The 20,880-nt window shown below is 39.5% G+C and overlaps 1 protein-coding gene across 3 annotated transcripts in view; it reads right to left on the bottom strand.

Annotated features, from left to right (window-relative positions):
* The window catches only part of celsr3 (cadherin, EGF LAG seven-pass G-type receptor 3), an 85,846-nt gene that overhangs the window by 36,181 nt on the left and 28,785 nt on the right, over positions 1–20,880 (bottom strand). For 2 of the 3 annotated variants that reach the window (XM_044037459.1, XM_044037461.1), the window contains exons 4-14: positions 12,578–12,800; positions 9,849–9,964; positions 9,071–9,159; positions 8,772–8,786; positions 8,181–8,338; positions 5,578–5,741; positions 5,121–5,246; positions 4,150–4,319; positions 3,172–3,357; positions 1,538–1,648; positions 1,016–1,184 (exon numbers count right to left, since the gene is read on the bottom strand). In XM_044037459.1, coding sequence (XP_043893394.1) covers positions 1,016–1,184; positions 1,538–1,648; positions 3,172–3,357; positions 4,150–4,319; positions 5,121–5,246; positions 5,578–5,741; positions 8,181–8,338; positions 8,772–8,786; positions 9,071–9,159; positions 9,849–9,964; positions 12,578–12,800 — 1,527 coding nt within the window. The remainder of the gene's footprint in view (positions 1–1,015; positions 1,185–1,537; positions 1,649–3,171; positions 3,358–4,149; positions 4,320–5,120; positions 5,247–5,577; positions 5,742–8,180; positions 8,339–8,771; positions 8,787–9,070; positions 9,160–9,848; positions 9,965–12,577; positions 12,801–20,880) is intronic. The other variant, XM_044037460.1, reaches the window with a different exon arrangement.

Genomic DNA, 20,880 nt, shown 5'->3' with positions numbered 1-20,880 from the left:
AGAGGATTAATATACCGTCAAATTAAACTGAAAAAGCAATTTGGCCCATGTTCTTGCCTGTTCTCTCCCTGTGTTGTCTTTCATGTGGTTCTTTTTCTTTTTTTTTTCCATTATTACAATCATTGTTATTTTCTTTCTTTTGTGGGGAATTCTGTTGGGTTAGTCTTTGTATGTGTATCTGTGATGGATAGGTGGAATTCTGTTGGGTTTGTACTTTACCTAATGCATCTTTGCATGTTTTCCTTTTTTGAGTAAAAGGTCACCGGGATAGAAGGGAAGGTTTTTTTAAAGTTGACATTCATACTTTATATCGTTTATGTACTTGTGATCATAAATCAATAAAAAAAATGCCAAAAGAATAATAATTTGCTGTCCAATCTCTGGTCCTGCGTCCCCTCATAAATATGAATGGTGTCTGCTCAGAACTGAGCTGGAGCTGTTGCGTCAGTGGCTTCTTATAAAGCATTGAATATCTTTATCCAACCTTTCCTTCACACTTTATGCACAGTCACATTAATGATTTCACTGTCTCTCTGTGGTGCATGTATAGCAGTGGGGTGTGGATCTACTCCCAACAGACACACCAGTGCTTTCAGGCTGTTTGATTTGACTTCCTCATGCCCTCTTTCTTCTCTTCTTTCCTCTGGCCTAAAAACTTTTAGTGTTACACTTTTCAGTCAGCTCCCTCTTTCTCTGCATTAATTATTAATGTTTTTAGTGTCTCTCTTTGTCTTCTTCCTCCTTTTTTTTATCTATTATTATCTTTCTCTACACTTTCCTTCATGTGGAAATCTGAATCTCTACACTCTTCTGTCCTACACGCACAACCTTTTCTTCTCCACATTCCTTCCGCTTCATGAAATTCATCTGACTCGGACGATCTGACATGCTAGCCTGCAATCAAAGTCTTTCAGGAAAATAAAAACATACAACAGCGAGCCAAAGCAAGACATTGAATAATATTTTAAACTTTTGAGCCTTTAAAGACACCAATGTCATCACTGTGTTCACTCACCAGATTCACAGATACAAGCATGCCGCTCCCATTGGTCGGAACAGCGGCTGTGGGCGGGGCATGGAGACGAGACACAGGGATTTCCAACGGTGCACCCGATCTCTGCTTTGACAGATTTTGATGGGCGGGGCAAGGGAGGGGAGTCAGGCCGGACACCCAATCGGACACCCTGGAGAGAGAAAGATTTATATTAAAGATTGTTTGTTCGTTCATTAATTCATCCTCTACTGCTTTATCCTCCACATAAGGGTCATGTAAGGGTCATGGGGGGCGCTGGTGCCAATCCCAGCTGACATAGGGCAAAAGGCGGGGGTACATCCTGGACAGCTGGCCAGTCCATCACAGGGCCACATAGAGACAAAACAACCATTATAAAGATACATTTAAAGAATAAAAAAAAAAGAGGTAAACTAATTGTTTCATGTTCATTCCTTTTTTCCACATCTGTTTCAAATATACCAGCATTTCCAGCTTCCTTCCAACCATCCATGAACACACATTAGACATACAATCCAGCCTCACCTGTATGCATCCTCTTATCCCGTTCTGAACCTCTCCAGATCCCAGAACTCCTCCCACATGCAGATGTTTCACCTTCAAACCATGAATCTCATTTCCCACTATCACTGTTCCCTGTGTGTGTGTGGGGGGGGACAGATGGAGGGCAACAGTTATTATTAGTAGTATTATTATTATACCTGAACATAAATAATGAAGCACAACAACTTCAACAGCTTTATTTGATGATTTTTCTTGAATTACAGAGGCAGTCACAATGTGAGATATGAAAAAAAATCAATCTCAGAGAAAATCGTTTTCCACAAAGGCTTTTGTGCAAAAACACACAAAAAAAGGCATTTATAAGCCAGAAAGCTTTTATATACAGACAGACAATAAAAATGTTTTTTTCTGAAAACATTGTAGATTATTCTTTTTATTCCTTGATATTCTTCCATAGATTCATTTGCGACAGCATCAGTGAATAGTCAGGTTATTAAAACACTTGTGTCGGTCGATGGGAGGGAAGCAGAGGGGAGGGAGCGCGAGGGGTTAATGGTTTCACAGTCTCACGCTGAATGATTGACTTTAGTCAATATAAGAAAACAAGAACAAGCAGCTGTTGTGAGAAGGTCAGTGCTCTACTGAAAACAGAGACAGTGTGGTGAAGCAATGCGGACAGGCAACTCGGCTCTCAACATAAAACACCAAAACAAAATCAATGAGTCCAATTTAGCGCTATTTCAGCCGCAGTGGAAAATGAAACAGTCCACACATGCCAAACTATTTCAAAGTAAAAATAATTGTGAAATTAGTATAAACAGGACTTGTTTTAGAGAGGCTGACACAAATCACATGGTGAAGGACAAAGAACTGTTACGGGGATATAACGGGTAAAGACTGTCAAATGTGAATCTATATCTCTTTATTAGATTATTATCTGATTTCAACATTATATGATGCAAGATTAAGCCTCTCAACTGACCCATATTAGACTTTCTGCGAGCTTCAAACTCATATAAAGTCATTTAAATTATTTAATCATGAAATGTTTTTGTTCAACTCTTACATTTCTTAAATAAGTCCACAGTGGTGAATAGCTGGAATAATGTGCTTGATTTCCTGTAGGAGGTTTTTAATTTCCTTTTTAAATGATCTAATCATCTAATCTCATCTAATACTTTGGCAGTTTACAAAATGTGATCCAAAATCAATTACGCCCAAGTCCTTTGCTAATAAAGTCAATATCTTTGACAGGGTTGTCCTTACTAGATTATTGCAGGAAATCACATTGAATTATGTTTAAATTCAAATATTACAAAGGACTACTTGTCTTCATTCACATCAAATGTTTCTGATTGGAGTTTTCTGCACAATACTCTGATTAGAGCATCACAGTCCATCAGAGAATCAGCAGATTTCAAACAGCTACATTAAATGAATTCTAACAATTCAAACTGAGAAATCTTAGTTCAAGAAACTTGTGAATCTATTCTGTTTGTGTTAGAAAAAAAGGGAACACCACATGACAGAAAGACTATTCATGAATATCTGTGCTTTTTTTTATTTCCATTGTACCAGTCTGTTACACAAATTGAATCCTTACTGTTGTACCTGACCTAAAAGCCTTCCCTTTAGCCATTGTATCTCAATATTACCTGATATAGTCCAAAGTCCAGCCGAAGCGTGGCAACGTAACGGGTCTCGCGGCCACTGTGGACATCTCGCAGCTCCAGCTGGAGATCATGCCATCGGCCGTCTGCCACCTGAACCTGGTCCAACCGCAAACGCACCGGTCTGGTCGAACCGCGGGTCACCGAGAACACCAGCTGACCGTTTATCACCTGAAAGAGATAAGAGGAACACACGCACACAAACACATTTTCAGTATCTTTGGGAGGATGGAACAAGCCACAGCACAGTACTGGCATTTTTTTGTTGTTGTTTTGTCTTCTACACAGGTTGATCATTCATTTAAAGGACTAATCAGTGCCACATTACTGATGCTAACACATTAGACATCCCACTGTATCATGAGTCACCTAATCAATTTGGCAAAAAGAGAGAGCGGCAATTAAATAAAGTCCCATAAGTGATACATTTTACAGAAGAAGATGAATGGGCTGCTATTCTTGTTTTGATTTAGATGGTGCTTTCAGAGATGGAGAATAGAAGATGGCAGGAAGAAGGAGAGAGAGAGAGAGAGAGAGAGAGAGAGAAAGAGAGAGAGTGATAACGGTCTCTCTATAATATGCGTGCATGAATGTGTTTGTGTGTTCCATACAGGGCTGAATGGTTTTTAATAAATATCTAATTGCGATTATTTTGACTGATATTGTGATTTGTGATGTCAGAGGGAATGGAAATTTTTCCAGAATTGTTCTCTCTTTGTTTTTTTTGAAAAACACATTCAAAAAGACTACAGTCTGTGCACATCTGTGCAAGATAAAGACATTCATTTTCTTCTGTCTGTAGAATATGATGTGTCGGTCAGCACAATATTCAATCTTAAAAATGGCATTTCGATACGCCTTTTGGCTTGAATAAATAATGCGCCTTTTGTAATTTGAAAATTACAGTGAGCTGTGTTGCGATTTTATTGAAATTTCAATCAATGGTTCAGCCTTATTCCATACCTGGAACAGCAGGCTGGTGTACTGTCCGGCCTGAGCCTGCAGCAGCGTCCCCTGTTGCGCTCTGGTTCTGAACACCAATCCCAGGTACCACGGCGTGGAAATGGTCACGTCATTCTTCAGGTCCCACCAGAGGGCACTGTTACCCAGGAAGCGGTGGGCGTGTGGCAACACTGAGGTGGGCGACAAAAAGTTTAGGAGTTGAAATAGTCCAAAAAGCCGAAGAAAGTCATGGTTATACATGTCGAGCTCTGTGTAATTACATGTGTGTTCCTTTTTGTTGCCTGTTACTTAGAATGGGATCTAGCGGTCCCTCGCCCTGCAAAATGATATAGGATTATGATGTTGCATTTCCCTTTATTCCTTAATCCTGATAATGATGGTGTTGTCTCTAACTGACAGACACACAGGCACTAAATAAATCTCTGAATTTCTTGACACCAACACATTTCGTTTCTTTCCCCTCAAAGGTTTGACCACCAGGGTGTGATATGTCTGTCCTCTTGTAGTTTACACAAGGTACACAGTGTCCACTTATGTGAGGAAATACTCAGGGATTATCTAGCTTCAAGTAAATCCAAGAAGCAATGGATGAATAAATCTCAGTGATTGAATGATGAGCCCAAAGAAACACGTCTTATTTCAGGGCCTTAACTAAAGTGTTCAAAACAAAGAACCCTGTTAAAAAGGTTAACTGGAGCATTCTAACTGAAAATTATTATTATAATTAGGCGTGTAACCACCTTCCATTAATCAACAACAAATAAACACCAGTGAAGTGCAAAGCCATTTTGCTGCACATTTAGAAACATTGACCACTTTCACGAGTGACAATTATCTCAGCCCTGGTGTCACTTTTTTTGACTGATAATGACACTAAAGCGGCACAATATTTTTATAGGCTGCCAGTGTTTTAAAAAAACATGAAGTGCAAGTGAGTGAGTGGACGGAAACAAGCGTGTACAGCTTCTCACCATGGCTACAGTCCTTTCCTCCGTACCCCAGTGGACAGTCACAGGAGAAAGTCTCCCAGCTCACACTGCACGTTCCGCCATTCTGACAGGGGTTGGACTTGCAAAAAGCCAGTTTGGCACTGCAGCCTGTGAGGAGCAGCAGACACGGGAGACGTCATCAAACAATGTGAATGGAGCAAAACGTAGTAAACGAAGTGAGACAAATAATAATGATGCTAGGACATGTTCCACTGCATAAAACTGTATTTTGTTTAAAATGTTTAAAAAGTCCAACTTACTTTATTGTATTATTTATTACCATGAATAACTTTTATACATGGTAAAACATTATACAAGTGTGTCAATATCAATGAAATCAATTTCAAATTTTAACCTGCAAATTTAAGATGATTCTAATGCTTCAATAAATGGTTCACGTCTTTTTTCTTTCATGACAAATATGACTATCAGTGCTGACCAGGAACAGTTCCATTGTTTGCTATAAATCCAGCCAAGTCCAGAGGCTTGTTGTCAATGTGTAGCTCCTTCATACAGCCAATAAACTCCCGGGCACCAAACGGGAAGTTGTCTGGTACATTGGGAACTCCACCCAGAAACAATGGACCAGTCAGATCCAGAGACCTGAGAGAGGAGGACATAAGGAAGGAAGGAAGATCAGTAAATAAGTGGAGATTAAAGGGGAATGTGGATGGAATGGAGAATGACCCGTTAATGACAGAGGGAAGGAATAGAAAAACCTGAGAAGAGTCTAGGATAGAGGCAAAGGGATTACATCGGCAAACCCAGAGATTAAATATGTCATCAGAGGTACATGTCAAAAGGAACAAGAATCAATAAATTCAAGGATGTTGAGGAGAATTGAAGTGACGATGTTGTTGTTGAGGATTAAAAACAGCCGGTGAAAACTGAATTGAATAGATGTAAAAAAAAGAGAAAACAGCTACACAGACCCATAAACGGAGATTAATTATGTCCCAGCAACTATCAAGAGAGAAGAGACAAAGGTGGAGGACAAGGCTGAGGGAGGAAGTCGACGGCAAATAAGAATCAAAGGCGGTAGATGTCAGGGGACGTCAACAAATAGAAGAGGCACATGGATTAAAGAAGGAAAATGCAACAGCAAACATAGAACTGTAGATGCAGCCAGGGAGGCAGATGAACAAACACGAGATTAAGTGTGAGTTACAGCAAATATCAAGAGAGCGGATGACAAGACAGATGGAAGTTCAGTATACTGAGAAAAACACAGGGAATATCAGGGAAGAAGAAGACGTATGAGACAGCAAATAACTGCTGTGGGAAGAGACAGTTGTCACTCAGTGCTGTCACTCTGGGGGATTTATCTTCTTTTTTCCACCACTTTAAGTTCAGTTTATCCTTTTTAGATTCCTCCAACGACACTGATGTGCTGAGCCAGCAAATACCTGTGTAATATGAATTGAAGGAAGCTACTGAGAGGGACAAAAAAATGCACTCGATTAAGTGCAGATTAAAGCAAATATTAACAGGATGAACAGGTTTTAAGGTTAAAGGAAAAAAGGGAGTGTTGAAGTGTTGTTTTTTGGCCTCACATTGTGCTGGCAGAGCACAGCCAGTTTGATCACAGCTTACACCAGCAAGGCCAAACATCAACACACTGTGTGAGCGTGTGCACGACCACAGCATGTGGGTTAGACACACGCTGGTGCATAGATGGATAAATATCTTGGTGCATACACACAACAAGCGGCGTGGAAAGTCGAGTCAGAGCAGCTCATTTTATCGACAGAGCTTATGTAGTAGATTAAAAATCTATTTTATATACAGAATGAAATAAGTTCACTTTAACACACGAGTAGAATGAATCCTGAAGCACAGAGATGTCAAGCAATCATGACTCATGACAAACCACACAAATCATCTCATCACCCCAATCTGCTGAGCAATAGCAAAAGTGCCACTCAAATGTAACTTCAGTCATTTCAGTGATCATCTTACAAGCATACAGTACATTATGGCATTCTGAGAATGTAAAAGTAGCTAATAGTAGTAAGTGTCCATATATCACCATTAATCTAAAAATACTGTTTTAAGGACCTGTGAGCACATCTACTGTATTTGTAACCAAGACACATTTGTTCCCTCTACAGAGGAGGTGTCAAACCGGCGGCCCGCGGGCCACATACAGCCGTTTTGGCCCCACCCCTTAATACCATGTTATAATGACAACACGGCCTGCGACCTGCTCTGGCACAGCTGACAATGAGGTGATAGAACATACTGTAGACAGAATATAATACGAAATGCATTTGCTCACAATATTTCTTGTAATAGCAATAATATGGTACAGTTATACTAATTGCATTATTAATGTATTACATTAAACAGCTATTACAGTTAGTAAATGTTAGATTTATTTCTCTGTTTTTGATATTATCAGATATACTTTTGGATCATTTATATGTATTTCTGGTGGAACACCCATCAAGAACTTTTACTTTGAAATGATGTGACATAATCATTGTAAATATCTCACGTGAGATATCATGTGGGAATACTGTGTTATAACTTTAGTCTCATATTGCCTGTTCTACAGCTGTATATGTACAGTATGTAATACTTCCTCCATGTACAGACAGCTGGCCACTGTGCAGCTTCAAACTGCCTTTATTGGTTTTCTACTTTGTAAAATAATTCCCTTTAAATATCTGTTAAGCCTCTGATCTGTCACTGATGACGTTTAGTAAGTAAGTAAGTAGATTTTATTTATATAGTACCTTTCACAGGTATGAAATCACAAAGCGCTTCACAGGGAGATACAAGTAAAATACATAACGTTTAAACAAAAAAAGAAATTGGCACATCCTGTACAAACACTACTCACAGCTCAGGGTCAGTGATTTACACAAAGCCTTTCATTTACTGCACTGGAGGTGAGAGAGATGAATGCATACATGCTTTTTATTATATATAATACCATGTAATGCCAAAGCTTTTTGAGTCAGGTAAATCCTAAATAAAACACAAAGCAATATTTCTGTTCGATGGAGATTTGGAGAATTAAAAGAGAGATAAACTCACTTCTTGCTGCTGGTCTGTTTGCCTTGTGCAGCGCAGCTATAATTTCCGAGCTGTGTACCAAAGCGAAGAGACAAGGCCGTATCGCAGTCGTCTATGCTCACCACAGCAATCTTCTCATCCGACGGACCCTGGGCCTCACCACTCATACTGCGCTTCGGCTGAACACACGCACACACACAAACACACAAACAAGAGTCCATAATAACGAAAAACACTTTGACCGTGGGCAACATGCAAGGAAAGTAGTCTCTAAATCTAGAGTTTTTATCCCGACAGCCACTACATACACCGGATAACATCAACACATCAGACTATATTCATCTACTTTGCCACTGCTCTTTAGATGTTAGACAGGAAGGGAAGGGGGGAGAATTGAGTTAGTAAGACAAGAGACAACAGCAAATAAATAGTATACATACGATAAATTAGGGATAAAATAATGGAGTACAAACAGAATGACTGACACACTCATTCTTCTTTTACGGTCTGCTGGTGAAAAAATACAAATGGACAAAAAAAAGAGAGGAGAGAGGGAATGAAAGGTAGATGGAAAAAGTGTATGTGCACCCTGACACACACTCCCATACTCACATAACGTGTAGCAGGCTGAGGAGAATGGAAGAACATGAAGAAAATTAAAGGAGATGTGCAGCGAATGTGCATGAATAAAATGTTGAACACCCACGTAAACAGTGCGCACACGCACACACACACACACACACACACACACAAAACACGCTCCAACTTCATTAAAATGACTTTGCCAGTAGGAAGGCTGAGAAAGTAATCTGCTGATATATCAGAATTGAAAATTACAAGCCCAACAAAAAAACATGTTGGACACTTCAAACTCATCAGACAGACGTCAGCGACACATAATGTAAACCCACCTTGTTGTAATAGTGGATGTGAACTGTGTGCCAGTTTCCATCGCTCACGCCGCCGTGCAGGAAGGGACTCACCTGAGTGGATGTTTCACCTGCAGGAATAAACTTAGTGTCAAATGGAAGCAGGCAATAGTTACATGCTGAATTAGGGATGTGCGATATTGGACTTTTTGACGATATATCGGGAGTGCTAGGACCAATAACTGATACCGATGATATTATGTTTTTCCCTGCGCCGAAAGTCATTTAGTCTCTTCTGTAGAGTATCTTGTCTATTCATGTCAAAGCACATGTAGACTTACATTTTCTTCATACTGTTTTATACAATGTGTACAAATAGTCGCATGTTTATGGAATTAGATTTGTGTCAATATTTACACTTTTCAAGAAGCAAATCAAATATATTGTCTTTTATTGTTTGAAAATACACTTGTTCTTTGCACTCCTGGATTTGCTCTTTGTGCCATGTCAGTCTTTACTATCCCAGAAAAATATGCTCATGTTCACAGTATTTAGTTACTCTATAATGATGTACAGTTTACAATATACTTACAGTAGCTCACCTAAAGCATTACACTGTACTGTATAGTGCATGTAGTCTAGTAAAGTCCTCGTATATGTATTTACTGTCCAATCTAATTTAGCCTAGTATCTCACAATTACCCTAAAAATGGTATATAATAATCATGGTGGAGATTCATTATGACTGCAATGATACACAGAATGAAAATACATATATCATTTGTAAACAAATACGATTCATTGAAAAGTGACACAGTACCTGTAGAATATTTGAGCACCACCTGTCCTTCATGGATCTCCAAGGCAACAAAGTCATGTTTCTCATTGAAGCGTCCATTATAGAAGAGCAGACCACTGTTCTCCAGCGTGGCAAAACTACAACACAAGAGCATTTCCCATTGTAAGTTCACTAGTTGATAGTTTTTAAACTGCACCATGGTCAATCAGCAGTAATGCTGCGGCGTCTAATCTCTGCAGCTAAGTAATGCAATTATAATCCATGTTTTAATTAGGGTTGAAATACATGCTCTCACTCACTTCTAAACGATTACACTCGACACCTGCTGGTTCAATAAATTGTTATTCTTTTACTCTGTCTTTGTTAAAAAGAGGAAAAAAATAAAAAATGCATTTTTAATTGTTCCTGTCTTGTTGAGTTAAGAATCTCTTGAACATTCTTGGTGGAACATTCACCAAAGATCGATCGAGCAGTGTACAGAAATATACCAGTGGGAAAAGAGCATGTTCTATATGCCTGCTTATTTTTCATGAAATATATTTTCATACACTTTGAAATCATAAAGCAATATACGTAGATCATAAAGTTAAATCATATATACATTGCAATTGTATTTATTTAAACCCTGTTAAATCAGCAGTTAAAGATAACTTCTAAATCTAACTGAAGAAACGGAACATTTAGATGACGAAACAAAACTGTCAAAGCCACACTCTGCCAACAAGCAGGAAAGCACCTTACTGTATTGTAATAAAGCCATAACTATAGTGTCATAGCCATATACAACAGACCCACGGAATCCATCATACCTTCCCCCGGCACACTTACAACTGCAAAAACATCTGAAGCACTTTTAGAAGAAACTTAAACATGGCTTCTCTTTTACAGTGGAGTCCTTTGTGGGCCCCCGATGTGAAACTCAGGCCAAAGACTGTCGCCCAAAATATGAAATAAATCACTGTCGCCAGGGGAGGAAGGCTGACAGTCAGTGAGAGTAATGTGCACCTGCCAGAGAAGGAATATAAAGATGGACGACGTGAGGGCTCCCAAAAGTAACGTCAGATAATCTCAATCGCTCCCTGCTGGTTGTCTGCCTTACAGACCATAAACCTGCCTCGCCTATGCTAGTGAATGGGACACGGGACAAACAAACAAGTCAGTGTATGTGGGATTTGATTTTTTTTCCCCTTTCTTTTAAGTGGTCATTTTTCTGATGAGTTACAATTAATTATTTAATGCTATAAAAACAGAGTGAGCCTCAGCGGTGACTGTGATTGGTCAAGCGAGTGTAGAGGTGGCATCTATTACCGCATAGACTCTGGTGGCCACTGTATCCAGGATGATTCAATTTAATATTTATATAGTGTCATTTGGGTTAACATTATGGCACTACTGAATTAGTTAGTTATGTAGTTAATCACGTAGCATGAAAGCAGCTTTGTATTTTTAATTATTATGGATGAAGTTTTTTTTTTTTTTTAAAAAAACAACACATATTTTACTGCCTTGAGAGGTTAATCTGTGATTGTGGTGACCCACAGCAGGCAGGAGAAGAATGCATTGTTGTTCCAGCTGATTAAGACTGAAGAACCATTATGTCTGAATCAGTGTGGATTAGAGAATATCCAGCATTATCCATCTGTGCAATAATCCTTTTTCATGCCACCTTCTACAGTGAAAGGAGTACACTGTACATTATGTAAATATCTTGATAACATGTTTGATATCTTCCTTATAATCTACATTCTTGTTTTTATATATTGTTCTTTTGTTGCCCAGATGTAAAACTTAAAGATTTTATTTTAAATATTAATACAAAACACTCGTGAACTGAACAAGTGCGTCTCATTTCGCTCCCTCTCTAATGACCACTACTCTACTAAATGTCACAAATCAATGTCACATATCATATAGTGCTTTTACGTGCCAAGGCTGCACATAAATTAATTGAACAGAAGAATAATACAACCAATAGCCACACAAGCCTAGCAACAAGCCAGCAACCCCAGCAATCAAATCACATCACATCACCGTGGTGCCTGACCACTCATGAGGACCACTTCAGATCTCTCAGACGACCACTCGGTATGTCAAGAAGTAAAAGAACAGCAGGGACACAATGGTGGTGGACGAGCGAGACAAAGGACGTGAAGTAAAGACATGATCACTGATCTGTGCAGCAACATTTTCATCACATTTAAAAAAAGATATAAAGTATATAATCTATGTATAAATCGAAAGGTAAAATATGAACATTTTAACTCAGGTACAAAAGAAGAAAATGGATGTTTTTATTTCAAATACTCTGACCAAAGGTTTGGTAGCAATTTCAGTGAAGTCTTTTAAAAGGAAAGGCTCCATTAGATAATTTCATTTGAACCTACATTAACGCGCTAACTTTGAGACTTGGCTGAAACCGGAGATGGTGTAATGGAGATGTAAAAAAGAAAGAGCAGGGAATGGAGAAAGAGGGACCCAAAGGAGATGAAAAGAGTAAATTGACAGATGAAGAGAGGGTCAGAGGCCAAACCATAAATAACAAGATCGATCTTTGAGATGGAGATGAAATAAATTGATTAAAGAGGACGGAATCAAACAGGAGTGGCTACGGATCTATGACTGAGTGAGAGCTGAAGACAGCAGAGAGGGAGGGTACGGCATGAAAGTCAAAACAAGAAAAATGAAATGTTGACATTTAGAGAAGAAAATGAAAGACCAAACAACCCGTCACGTTTATTAAATCTACTTACGTTAATGAGATAGAGAGATGGAATCTCTGTCTGAGGCCCCGGAACATGACAAAGGACTTGGGTGGGAAGGATCGGGCGGTGACGGTGCAGTAAGGTCGCTCGTAGCCTCCTGCAGGACACTCACAGCGGAAACCTCCACCGGAAAGCTCTCGACATGTTCCTCCATTAAGACACACACCTGGTACACATCTGCCCTGACGCCGGTCAAACTCACAGCGGTCACCTGGGGGATAAAAGGACAAAAGTGAATACAATCAATCAACCACTGTTGGACAGTAGGACCAGAAACAACACAGGGAAGTCAAAACTGTAAGAGTAACCTACTCTAAGTTAGTACTAAGACCAAACTTGACATAAACATTCGTTCATTCATTCATTTAATTCAAGTTTAGAAAAATCATTTGAATACAAAAAACATGCATGTAGAAATAAATATAAAGAGCTAAATAGAAGCTCAGAACTCAGAAACTGAGTAGGAAAGTCGACTTTTTTAATTTTTTGACCTGGAAAGCAAAGCAATTCACAATCAGTGGACCTGTGAGGTCTGTTAATAAACTCAACATAGTGTATGAAGTGATAAATCTGTCACTTAAGAGCCTTCTGTTGGTGTTAACACATGCAAATTAACACGACACGTCTTGAAATAGCCCAAATATAGAACAGTGTGTTTTCCCCCCAATCAACGAGGCTGCAGGTTTCCTCTGCTGTCAGGCATCGACTGCTGTCATCAGAAACTCTATTAGTCCTTGATTAGTCAGTGGAAGCAGCAGGGATTCCTGGCAAGCAGCAATACCAGTTATAGGGGCTTTTCAAAGTCAAGGAAGGATCCGGGAACTGCTGACTTTCAAGGATGTTACATCACTGGACCCCACTGAAGGACAGATAATTACAACCTGTCACGGCACCAGTGCAATCACAAATGTTGAGGCTTCAGAAAGGAGTTTGTTTTGCAATCAGAAGACAACACGTCCACACAGTCTACGGCTAATATAAAATACATACTAAATAAACAAACAACACACAGCTGATGTTTCAAGAACAGCTGGTCAATGGTCAGTCAATGACACAGGGAGGCACATACTGTACGTTAGAATCCTCTATACTAAAGAGAAATCCTCGACTTTGAGAAGCCCCAGACGATCCAGAGGATTAACCTTCAACACTCCACAAACGACCACACTCAAATATTATTTATATGTCTATAAAAACCACCGCAGTTAAGATGCTCAATGTGCAGTTATTTAAAAGCACAGTATTTTCCTGTTGGCTGAGATTCTGCTGCTTTAGAAGTGTGCGAGAAAACAATTAAAAACAACAAACAAATGCACAGGCCAGACTGACGTATCTCTGGAGGGAGAAACACACACACACACAGTGATGTGTAGCATTTCGCATTCATTTATTTCTTCAGTTTTTTGTTTCCTTGAGCAAAGCTGGACAAAGACATTGTCTGATGTTTTGCATCTGCACACAAATACACCTACACACAGTGCTCTTCACATAACCACAGCAGACGGGCTTTAAAACTCGCCTAAAGACAAATGGCTCCTTGAGGACCCACTTTACAACCTGCTGACGGCTCAGAACACACACACACACACACACACACACACACACACACACACACACACACACACACACACACACACACACACACACACACACAAACACGCATGCACGCACAAACACACTATAAACAGATTAACAATTAATAATGAATGAAACTGATTTTCTTTTTCTTTTTCAAATAGACAAACACTCATTCAATCTCTAAAACAAAGAGCACAGAGCAAAAGAGAGGAAGAGAGGGAGGGAGGGAGAGAGAGAGAGAGAGAGAGAGAGATTGCCCATGCCCTTGAGGCTGTTGGATTTTATCATGTAGCTGTCTCTGTTGCCACTTTATGACGCCTTTAGATGCTAAAGTACCCACTGGCAGAGTTCTTACATCTTGACACACACACACACATAGGTTTGTGCAGCTATTCTTATAAGGACACACTGCATTAACTCCTATTACCAGTAAATATCTGACCCTAACCTTAAAGTAACCACAATCCAAGACCTAAACTTAACCAGTTCTTCAGAAATAAGGTTCTGCCTCTTCAGGACCAGGATCCTGACAAGGTCAGTGTTCCATGTCCTAAAGAGGTAACAAATACAAGTACACACACAGTCAATAGACGTCTTCACCTTTCCTCATGACTGTTTGGATACAAATACTGTCTGCTATACAAAATACACAGACACAGAAAATATCATGCAGACTCGCAAAGTACACACAGACACACACACCTGAGGGCGAGTCATGACCACACACAAACGCACAAGTCATACCCACACAGACACACTGAGAGAAAAGCTGTAAACCCAGCACACAGTCATGTTGAACACATAGCTTAACATGTAGTGTAACGTTGGCGTGTGCACACAAACACCAGGTGGGTTGCCTTCAAACAGGCTGGCTTTTATTAAGATGATACTTTTTCTATTCATTGATAATTCATGCAGTTATGGTTTCCCTTACCTTAAGTAAAGTCAATGCTATAGTCTTCCATGAATGCATTACGTTCAGAAACTTAACATCACTCCTTGCCTCAGTGCCTTTCGCTTATTCATTCCATTTTCTTCCCATTTTTGAACACATCATCTAATACGGTCCCTTTTGCCAAAATCTAGTTCTGTTCTTACTCATTTCATGGATCTATCGCTCACTCCAGAGATTGTTCAACTGTCTCTACTCAATGTTCCCAAACCACTTTCCCCTCTCATGCCAAGAGAGGAAATATCTGCTGGTTTTGGCTTTCACACCACACGATCACCCTGAAGACACACACCCAGAGACAGAGGGAGAGAGTCATACACACACACACACACACACACACACACACACACAGCTCAGCCAGCAACAGCCAAAGGACAATTATCACATCTGTCTCTCAATGTTTAGCCTTCACTCATCCTCTCACCCCACTCACATTTAACATATACTTCTAAGTAAGTGTGCATAACACACACACACACACAACACAGCACAATTCCCATGTCTTTGTCTGTTGCGCCACTCATTAGTAAACCTTCTCATTAATATTAAAATAAATAAATAGCCATTAATGCTCATGAATTATTCGCACTGGGAGACTTAAACACATGCACCTACAAACACACAACCTGCTTCATAAAGTGCGTTGGCAGAAAAGTGGGTTGATCTATATAATGTCAGTACGTTATGTTGAAAAAAAAACAACAGCAACCTAATCCTAACTTCCTAAAGGTTCAGAGAACAGCAGTGAACCATCACATCTGAGAAGCACCACTAAGGTTCTTGTTTAATTTCCTGTCATTTGAGTCATCTTCATATCTAATGTACCCAGCAGGTGTCAAAGGATTCGCCTGTTAAATACTGTGTTTATGAGGTGGGATTAGTACTAAAAGCCAATTGTGTGTGTGCTTTAAACGGAATATCAACCTTTGCAAATACACACCACGACTCCCATCACACACAAAGTTAGGAACAAACTTGAGTCTAAAAAGTGTCTCTATTGTTTTAAGACTGTGTAGAATTTATATTCTTCCTGTCCTCTCTCCATCCTCCTTGTTTCTTCCTTGTTATTCTGCCTCCATGTTACATCTCTTTCTATAAAATACATGATTTGCTGCTCTTTCCTATAGTTGCACCCTTCATGTTTTTCATTCTTTTTTTCCCTTTCCTTCCTCTCTGCCTGGGTTAATGCATTCACACCACCCCTTCATTCATGCAGATGTTTTATTCATCAAAGCCAGTATCTTCATCCATCCCCCAGCATCTTAATTTGCTCCGCCCCACCTCTCACCCCATTGCTCTCCCCCCCTCCTCCTCCTCCTCCACCCCAACACATGGTACATCCCCAGAGGCCAATACACTCCCAGTTGCTTCCCTATTCTCCTTCCTCTTGTCTTTCCTCTGTAGGTCTTGCTCTCTCCCTCTCTCCCTCACTCCCTCTCTCCCTCACTCCCTCTCTCCCTCACTCTCTCTGGTGCATTAGTTTCCTTCGTGCAGCTTCAGAAGCTGGAGCCTTCAGCCGCTCTTCTCCGATTGTAAATCTGTAAATGTCAGAAATCTAATGGAGTGAAGTCGTGATCTTTACTTTTTTTACACACAAAAATTGGTACACTGAGCAATGGTGAACGGATAAACATTAACACTGTGGTTTTTCTACCTTGGTGTATTGCACCGCTGAACAACACTTAAATCAAAGTCTCTCACTTTCTGTCTGTCTCTATCTCTGTCTTTCTGACAATGTTCCAGACAAACGTTCTAACCTGATGTGTGTGTGTTGCTGTGGACACAGAACAGTGCAGCATCTAGTGTGTTGTGTTGTGTTGTGTTTTGAATGAACAGTTGTCTGCACTACCACTGTCTATGTGAGCTATTTTACCATTAGAGGACTCTTAAGATGACGTCTTGTTGTTTCCGTTGCTTTGGCCTCGTGTCATTTATCTCAGTCTCTCCGTCACACGCACCCCTCTTCTTATTGCTTGAAGCTTATTTCTGTCTCATCTGTTCCATTTCACTATATTTCTATTCAATACACTCTCGCTCTGCCTCTGAGCTGCCTTCTTTTTCGATATCCTGCTTTGTCTCCCTTTATTATATTATTATAATATTGTACCTATCCCCTTTAATATTTACTTTCAATTCTCCTTTCACCCTGCAGTATTTTCTTAAGCTCTCCATCTAACTCCACAGCTCTCTGTCTTTCTCATTTAGTTAGGATCGATATCAATATGACATGCAGTTAAAGGACATTTTACATTATCTTAAGTGTTTTTAAAACAGTAACTCTTATGTGTTCCAGTAAATACATGTCAGTGATGGCAGCATTGTAACTCTATAATCTTGCAGTTATACAAATATTATTATACATTATAAATACTATTATTATTATCCATATTATTATATTATTAGTTTCCACTAAGATTGTGTTTAAAAATGGAAGCAGTACAGCCAAATATGACTTCCAAATATATATCCTATATTGGAGCTTGAGGTGCTTCTATATTTCTTCTTCTTCTTCTTTCTTTCTCGTCCTCTCTGCTCTCCAACTTGTCTTCCCAAAACTATTTCAGTCTTTGCTTCCTCTCAAACTGATTAATGCATGTTCCCCCTCAACTCAGCACATCAGGTTCCCTGCAGTGTATTTGCCACATTTAAATCGTATATGCTTAGTTTTTCTATGTCCAATATTTTCTGTGCACTTTCATGATCTGTATTTGTTCTAAATCTCATTAAAATAACTATCTTTCCACAAAGCCATCAGCTCTTACAAATATTCACACATCTACTACAGTTTAATCTCCCCACAGTACTATTCAATTGTACATTGTACTTTTGTAATCATATCCCATCATATCTCTCCCTCTATTCATTCATGTCCAAAAGGCTTAGTTTTATCTTTTTGATCTCATCTCTAGCATCTTCTCCTTTAACATTCCCCAATCCGCTCATCCTGAAACTAACATGTCATTTCTTTCATCTCTCACTTCCAGTCTCTTTTAAAAGCTTCCCTTTCTCTCTCCAAACATCAACTTTCTGGGTGTCATGTGGGAGTTGTAAGTAGAACATAATTAGCTCAGATTAATTTAATAATTAGCTCTGATTTCATGGCTCATCTCTGCCACTGGGCAAATACTGGAGCACAGAATGTTGAGGAACATGTTCTCTGCTTTTCCTCAGACTGCTGGGTTTTTCCCAGTGGGAGAATAATGTACAGTTCTTCTGCTCGTTGTCTAGGCAGACTTTTCGTAGTTCGTTAACTACCTTATGGAGCCATAAATGCTGTTGGACTACTTTTCCTTTCTGGACCCTTCTGTTCAGTCTTGAGGCTTTTGGAACAACAATCTGAGGGAGTATGATCGCAATGAAAAAAACAGGAATGTCGGGACTGTAGTGACCACTCATTTTCCCTGGCATTCGCACAATAACAGGATCAGTTTGATCAACCTTGTCATTAGAAAACCTTTTAAATTGATATGATTGATCACAGAATATTGGTGTAATGACACAGTTTGTAGGAGGAATTACAGTCTAAACAGAACAAATTTTTGATCAGCTGGAATCTCCTATTATCAATCTTTTACTTCATTGATTAATATTTGTGACTCTTCACAAGAGACCAACGTTGCTTTTTTTCCCGCTCATCAGTGCATATCAAGAACAGTAAATACTTCTTACTGTAATAAACAAGAACATCATGTCCCTGACAAATCTGGAGAAGCTTGAAGTTGAAGCACTGGAACATCGTCTTCCTCCATCATTTTCTCTACACACGTCTTTATCTTCTATTCATGTCATGTCCCCTCTAAACCTCCTCTTTACTATCTAACGTATCTTGCCAAACATAATTTAGTGGCCTCTTATATTCATCACTCTACTTACTTTTTTCCATCTCATTTGCCAACCTAATTTAGTTCTCACTTAACTCTTTCTATCTTCTTTAACCAAACGAATTTAGCCTCACAGCCTTCAGTTTCACATCAACCAGCTAAATCTTCCCCACACTACTCGCTAAAATCCCTCTGTGAAAAAAACCCTCCAAGATAGCATCATTCTTCCCATAATCTTTGCTACCTCACGCTAGTTTACTCTGCATGTGGGATCTGTTTGCCCTCTGCATCTGCTGGGTTTCATTTCTCAGTGTAACACGCATGTCGGCTTGATTAGATCCAAAACTAATCTCACCTCTCCGAACCCACCGCACATCTTCCCTTTCTCTTTCTTGGCTTCCCTCAGTAAACAATACAGATCGTTTCAGCACAAGCAAAAGGTTTCATTTCTGCCAGTGTCTTCTTTCCTCATTACTCAGCATTTTATCTTCTCTCAGACTAAGTCAGCATGTCTCAGCTCTAAGACGTGCTTTCCTCCTCTTTTATCTGCACATGGTGCATCTCTATCATTACTGTGTCTATTTTCCTTTAGTTAGTGGGAGCAACGAGGATTGTTCCTTGTTCTTGGGGTTGATGACTTAGAAACTTAATCGAAGCACTCAGGAAAAAGACAGGCCAACGTTTTTAAGTACTAGTACAGAACCCGTTCAGTATGTGCCTGTTTTTAATATATTTTTGTGCGTGAGAGGCATACAACATCACATGCATGTGAGATGAAATGAATATGTCAAAGATAAGCTGCGTGAGTGGCTTTTAACATGTGTAAATTATAGCATTGTCCTGATGACTGAACTGAATTCCATTCACTTGCTTCAGTCTCAGACTAATGGTAAAACATCTGATGTGAAAACAGCCAAGGAAGAGATTAACTGGTCCCTTTTTTAGTCATCATTTAAAACACAAGACTGATTACATATTTTAAGCAATCAAGAGTAAAATAATTGAAAACCAACATGCCATTCAAACTTTGATTGTGCAAAAGCATTATTGTCACCCTGGACTGGTTGAATTTTCAGTTAATTGGAGTTTAATTTAAACCTGGGACTAATGCTGTGCCGTCAGGACTGAAGAGTTCATGACCTCAGCAGAAGCAGTGTTTCACACTATTTTCTCAGTGTTACATCTCCGGGTTTGCTATCATAAAAGGGAGCATTAACCTTGCACAGCAGGGTTTAAGTCAGGGGTAAAACACAGTGTTCAAAGTAGGAAACCTTACTCATTCCACGGTTAAATATGGGCTTTAGGAAAGGGTTAACCAGGGATTACATGTTTTGTGAAAGCTTTTGTGGTGGAGGAGGTGATGATAGTCCATTATTTTTACAGATTCCAGTTTTCCTTTCTAAGAGGGACTCTGAGAAAGAGTAGCTGTCAGTTAATTCGCTCAAATCTCTTATGAATATATTCTTTGATCAAAACACTTTTAAAAACCTAGAAAACATATTTACTTTTTTTTATTAATTTCAATAAAACATAACCTAGGCATCTGAAAATGAAAATACTTCTCAAAAAAGAAAGAAAGTAAGTTTCTTCTCTCAGGTAAAACCCCCTAACTTAGCTCTTGCCTGTGGAACCAATCCATCAAGGTTCAAGGAAAAGCAACTCAAAGCCCCATAGAGCATGTGAAGGTACTGATAAAGAGAGGTTGTATGGAAAGGTGGAAAAAATGATGGAGGGAGAGAACAAATTTAGCTGGGAGATGTCTGGAGATTTGTATGTGTTGCAGAATCAATTGGACCTTGTTTATTCATCCTCCTCCTCCTCCTCTTCCTCCCACTTGCCGCAAGACACCCAACGCCTACACAGGAAGCACACTAGAGCAACTACCCAGAACCCCTCCAATCCCCACCCCACAGTATCATTTTCCCCCTGCAGTCTCTTTC

This window comes from Solea senegalensis, linkage group LG11 (genome assembly GCF_019176455.1).
Source record: "Solea senegalensis isolate Sse05_10M linkage group LG11, IFAPA_SoseM_1, whole genome shotgun sequence".
Lineage (NCBI taxonomy): Eukaryota > Metazoa > Chordata > Actinopteri > Pleuronectiformes > Soleidae > Solea > Solea senegalensis.
The sequence above is the reverse complement of the archived record's forward strand: the minus strand, read 5'-3'. Positions and strand labels throughout refer to the sequence as shown.